Source organism: Hippopotamus amphibius, chromosome 1, assembly GCF_030028045.1.
Source record: "Hippopotamus amphibius kiboko isolate mHipAmp2 chromosome 1, mHipAmp2.hap2, whole genome shotgun sequence".
Classification (NCBI taxonomy): Eukaryota; Metazoa; Chordata; class Mammalia; order Artiodactyla; family Hippopotamidae; genus Hippopotamus; species Hippopotamus amphibius.
In genome coordinates, this window is record NC_080186.1 from 156550590 (window position 1) to 156556649 (window position 6060).

General features: G+C 39.0%; 1 protein-coding gene across 1 annotated transcript; it reads right to left on the minus strand.

Moving 5' to 3' along the window:
* Window positions 1-5033: 5033 nt before the first annotated feature.
* On the minus strand, window positions 5034-5456 carry LOC130860232 (60S ribosomal protein L35a-like). Its single transcript, XM_057748155.1, has one exon. It carries the CDS (start codon window positions 5398-5400, stop codon window positions 5068-5070), a length of 333 nt encoding a protein of 110 aa, XP_057604138.1. The 5' UTR covers window positions 5401-5456; the 3' UTR covers window positions 5034-5067.
* Between the last annotated feature and the right edge of the window lie 604 nt (window positions 5457-6060).

Genomic DNA, 6060 nt, shown 5'->3' on the forward strand with positions numbered 1-6060 from the left:
CTAATTTCCTTTGCAATCTGTTATGTTTTTGCAGAATCAGTGGGTGGACAGCATGGAGAAATGGAACTATTCAGAAAGTGTGTCCCACACATAATTTAAGAATGATTTGTCAAATGCATGAACCATAGCTCCTCTGGTCAATCAATTTTAGAGCAATTAACTGCCTTAAGTGGGACAGAACATGGAGTTCCTCCTTTATCTCCCTGTACATATAAGGTTGCTGAGAAAAGACTTGTGTCATATGGCTTTATTGATCTGGGTTCTAGGAGGTAGTAAATTGTAGGGGTTCAGGTGTCAGTAGGGCTGTGTTCCCTTCTGGAGGCTCTCTGGGAGGGTCTGTTTCCTTGTTTTTTCTGGCTTCCAGACACTGCCTCCATGTCTTAGCTCGAGGCCCTCTTCCTATGTCGTCAAAACCAGCAATGGTGGGCTGAGTCGTTCTCATGCTGTAATCTCCCTGTTTTTTTCTTTTCTGCCTTTCTATTCCACTATTAAGAACCCTTGTGATTGCTTTGGGCCCACTTGGATAATCCAGATTAATTTCATTTTTTTAAAAATTAAGTTGCCTGGTTAACAACCTTCATTCCACTTGCAACCTTAATTCCCCCTTCAACCTTAATTCCCCCTTGCTGTATAACATGACATAATCAAAGTTTCTAGGAATAAGCCATGGTCATCTTTGGGGCCCATTATTCTGCCTACCACCGAAGGAATGCAGAGTTTATGGGCTTATATCTACACTCTCTCCTCCTCTTGAAGGTAGGAATTTGATGTGGGCTCCTCTATTCCCTTCTAAAAGATAGAAAGTACCTGAAACATTCTCTTCTCCAATTATTTGGAGACTGGTTATTATTTTCTGTCTGACAGTTGCCAGATGTTGAAGTAGTAGAATACCTGAGGCTGCTGGAATATGGAGAAAGTGGTGGTAGAGTGATGGTAGAGTAATACAGAGAGTGTATAGGAGAGGTAAAGAGAAGGCAGCCCTATTCCCAACATTTCGTATGGAAGAATAAGTGAATTTCCTCTGGGTTGAGTAGAGACCCCAGAAGGTGGCCTGCTACTTCCTGTATATATCCTTGCCCAAGGGAGGGTAACCTGTTCATGTGTCATAAGAGGCTACAAGGGCTGTTGATGGAGTAAAGAGGTTGAGCTTTGTCACCTGTGCTAGAGAAATAAAGTATAATCCATAAGAATTTGAATTTCTTCTTCAGAGAGGGACTGACTTCCAGATAGTGTCAGAGAAGACACAACCAGCTTAGGAGTGGGGGAACCTTACTCAGAGCAATTACATAGAGATAGAATCTACTTTCCTCCCAATACCACAGGGTATAGGCTCCAGTAAGGAGGCAGGTGATGAATAGACCACATGCTTCCCCTACAAGCCAAACCAAAAGAGTCATGAATGTTTACTTAGCACTGGCAATGGTAAGAGGGAGTGGGGAAGTTATTTAAAAAAATATTGTTGTTTAATGTTTGAATCAATTCAAAGATGTCTCATAGTTAAAATAATTATAATAGCTAACACACAACATTCAGATGCTATACACTAAGTGCTTTTTATGTTTAATTCAGTCAATCCTCAGAAAAATCCTATGAGTTAACGTAATTTCATTATATCCATTTTACAGATGAGGTATTCAAGGCACAAAGAATAAATAATGTACCCAGCATCACACAGTTAGAAGTGGTAGAATAGAGATTTGAACCCTGGGAAATGAGGCTGAACTATTAACGTTTTCAAAGATAATTTTTTTTTAAACCTCAGAGTACATTTATGGGTGATTAGTATAAAAATGTTTTTCCCAGTCACTTGAATTCTGTCCTGTTTTTGATTCATTCATCCAACAAATATGTGTTAAGAACGCAGCATGTTTAAGGAACAGCTGGAGCAGGGTAAGCAGGGGAGAGACTCACAGGAGACAAAGTAAGAGAGGCAATGGGCCAGATTATGTGATGTCTTGGAGCTTCTGTAAGGCTTCTAGTTTTACTCTCAGTAGGATGGAGAGCCTTGGGAAAATATTTAGCAGAGGAATGATATAATTTGACTTTTGTTTTTAAAGAATTACTCCGGTTTTTGTGTTTAAAATAGCCTGGGTGTCAGGAGGGACACTGATGAGATGCAAGCATGGCCAGTTAGGAAACTTGTAATAGTTCATGAAAGACATAGTAATAGCTGGACCACTGGTAGCAGAGGAGAGAATGAGACATGGGCAGATTTGGGATATATTTTGAAGGTAGAGTTAATACGATTTATTGATGGATTGATTGATTCTGAGATCTGAGCTAAAAACTCAAAGTTACTACTAAGAATAACTTACAACCTGAAATGCATCTCATCAGCACTAGAGCCTTTAATGATCGGGGCTGTACTCATTATTACAGTGCCTGTGAAATGTAATTTTATGGTGTTATATCTGAAAAAATTACTCATGCAAAATTTTTTGATAAGGGAGAGGGCAAAGATAGAGTGGAAATGAGTGGAAATGGGTTTTGTAAAAACATACCTGTAGGAGTAGGCTCCTCATATGAATGTATTATTCGTGAGTCAGAGTGAAAAATTGATGAGAACTTCTATTCTGAGGGGCTGTTGTGGGTTGAATTGTGTCCTTAAAAATAGAGTCCTGACTCCCAGTAACTTAGAATGTGACCTTATTTGTAGATAGGGTCTCTATAGAGGTAATCAAGTTAAAATGAGGTCGTCAGGGTGGGTCCTAATCCAATATGACTGGTATCCTTATAAAGAGGGGAAATTTGGATGTAGACAAGCATGCAAGGAGAACACCGAGTGAAAATGAAGGCGGAGATCTGGGTGATGATTCTATAGGCTAAGGAACACCAAAGATTGCTAGCAAACTGCCAGAAGCCAGAAGAGAGTCATGGAACAGACAATGTCTCATAGTCTCCAGAAGGAGTCAATCTTGCCAACATCTTGATCTTGGACTTAAAGCCTTCAGAACTGTGAGACTATAAATTTCTGTTTAAACCACCCATTTTGTGGTGCTCTGTTACAGCAGCCCTAGCAAACTAATACAGGGTCTCTGAATAAAGATGCTCAAGTCACAGTTGAGCTGTGATAGAGGGCTGGAGGAAGGACTGGGGGCTGCCAATGGCTAAGAATGTTGAGACTAATGCTGAGCTGTCTATGGGTTGATGACCAAGGAGGTACTGCTGCTATAGCACCCAGTATAGTGCCAGCAAACAGTAAATCCTCAGTAGACATTTGTTGCCTGATAGAATGCCTAAAATATGTAGACAACTAAAACACTATGGGTACTGGACAAATACTTTCTTTCTCCCCTGAACAGTACACTTGGGCACTGAAAACCATTGTAAACTATAATGGGTTTTTGAGATCTTCCAGGGGAAACCCGAATTGGAAGCAGATGTTCCAGTGCTGGCCAGTCACTGGATTGCCTAGAGGATGCTATTGCCAAGAGGGCCTGTGGGCTTCTCTTACACTGTGTCAAGGTGCTATAATCCAGCATAACAGGAGAAGTTTTTAGGAAGTCCAAAGTCAAGTCTCTATCCTCATGGACCATGGTGATGAGAACAGAGAATATAGAAATGGAAAGTAAAAATCCTAGCAACATAATTATAGTCCTTTAAAAATGATAATTATGGGCTGGATCTACCTGAACTTGTTAAGAGGTTTAAGTTTAGAATTTCTGCTTTAGTAAATTATGCTTTCTTATGACCTCCAATAATTAACTTTTTATTAATTCATCTGTAAGAATGAGAGAAAAATTTTAGCTTCTTTGACTTGCTTGCTCTAAATTATTTTGAACTTAATTTTATTAAATTTCATTGCTTAGGTACAAACTGACCTTGATAGTTTTTCAGTCTGCACTTTTTATCACTCAGTGGGTCATAACTGGTGAGGATGCTATTTGATGTTCCAGGTGATGATGTAATTGATAACCTCTGTAAAATCTTTACAGTGATTCTTTGAAGCTTCATGAAGGAAGCATGCAAATGGGAAAAGTTCCAAAAAGCAATAAACCAGAAGAAGCAGACTGCCATGTTTCTTTATGATAGCAGCAATAAAATACATGCCAATTCCAGTGGGCTGAATAAATCTTTGCTCTGAGATGGTGGTGGGGTGGCAGTCACAGCGTGCGATAGCCTGTCCCCGGACTCTCAGTGACCTGCGGCCTCCTCTTTGAGAGTAATATTGGGCAGGCATGCCGACAATGATTGGCTACCCACGTTGTTCATAAATAAAAGCAGCCAGCTGCAACAAAAGTCTAAGTAGCTGAGGCTTCATCATTATTTACGAGGCAGACCTGGGAGAAGAAGAAGGCTCTAAAAGTACAAGAGCAAACACCATCTTTCCCCCAAGAAAACAGCTGACTGGAGGGAAAATTCTAAAAGAGAAAAGAAGCCAGTGTCACATGCATTTTCATGTTATGGATGGTAAATAATACAAACTCATTATCATAATATAGGCCTTGCAATTTCCCATGGAAACAAGTTTATTTGTCATAATTGCTGGTCAAATTGGTTGCTTTAGGGAAAATCCTTATTATTGACTTCCAGTCATTGAGAATAAGTCTGGATAACCAAATCTTGAATAACATTTTTTAAAACCCTTAATTCCACTGATAGGGCTAATAGTTGATGTATGATGATAAGTTTGCAAAAGACTATACTATTTCAGGCAAGGGGAGAGCACTGTTCCATGTGGAGGGAGTGTGTGTTCCATATGGTGGGATCTCCACTTTGCCTCTTTTTCACTCCATTGCTCACTCTTTCCCAGGGGATTGAGTGATTTGATTGATCAGTTTGGGAGAAGTATCTAAGCATTCATGGCTCAACCCTTCTTCTTTGTCTTAGGGAGGAACTCTGCCAGTTATAAGCATTCTTTCTGTGTTTCTCCTATATGCCATAGGTACTACAGGAGCAGACCTCCCTAAATGAGGGGCCAAAGTATTAGTGAGCCCAAATGTCTCACAAAATTGATAGCAATTTCTCTCCTATCAGGTTTATTGGTAATGAAGCTGGTTTTTATTTATTTATTTATTTATTTTTTTTTTTTTTCCCACACTTTTATTTATTTACTTTTCAATAAGTTTAAATCCTTGAAGGGTACAGCATTACACGGATTCTGTGTCCAATGGCCTTAGCAGGAAGGTTGCTTCGGAATTTGGCACGAACCATGCCACTGTTTCCATGAGCGCGAGTTATTTTTCCCCAGATTACTCTAGTTTTGTTAGGTTTTCCACCAGGAGTCACTGTGTTGTTCTTTGCTTTGTACACATAAGCACATCTCTTGCCTAGATAAAATTCAGTTTCATCTCGAGCATATACACCTTCAATTTTCAGGAGAGCTGTGTGCTCCCTCCGGTTCTGTAGACCCCGCTTATAGCCAGCAAAAATGGCCTTGGACCACAACCTTCCAGACATATTTGTCGTTTTAGAAGTCCTGTTCCCAGCAGGCCTCGGCGGGGCCAAGAAGGCTGAAAGAGGAGAAGCTGGTTTTTAAAATCTTCCTTGTCCTCTAAAAAAGAATTGAAGTATAACTGACATATTATATTAGTTTCAGATGTACAACAAAATGATTTGGTATTTTTATACTTTACAAAATGATCACCATAAGTCTAGTTACCATCTGTCACTATACAAAATTATTACAATATTATCAACTATATTCTCTATGCTCTACCTTATATTCCTATGACTTATTTTATAACCGGAAGTTTGTGCCTCTTAATCTCCCTCACCATTTCACTCATCTTCTCACTCCTCTCTTCACTGGCAACCATCAGTTTGTTCTATGTATCTATGAGTCTGTTTCTGTTTTGTTATATGTATTTTTTTTTTTTTTAGATTCCACATATGAGTGAAATCATATGTTATTTGTCTTTCTCTGTCTGACTTATTTCACTTAGCATAATATCCCTAGGTCCATCTGTGTTTTTGCAAATGGCAAGATTTCATTTTTTTAATGGCTCAGTAATTATGTTATTTATATATACCACATCTTTATCCATTTGTCTATCAGTAGATACTTATGTTGCTTCCATATCTTGGTTATTGTAAATAATGTTGCAATAAACATAGGGG

Excerpts from the sequence above, each read along its gene's own strand:
- LOC130860232 (XM_057748155.1), bottom strand. The coding sequence starts at position 5,400 with ATGTCTGGAAGGTTGTGGTCCAAGGCCATTTTTGCTGGCTATAAGCGG.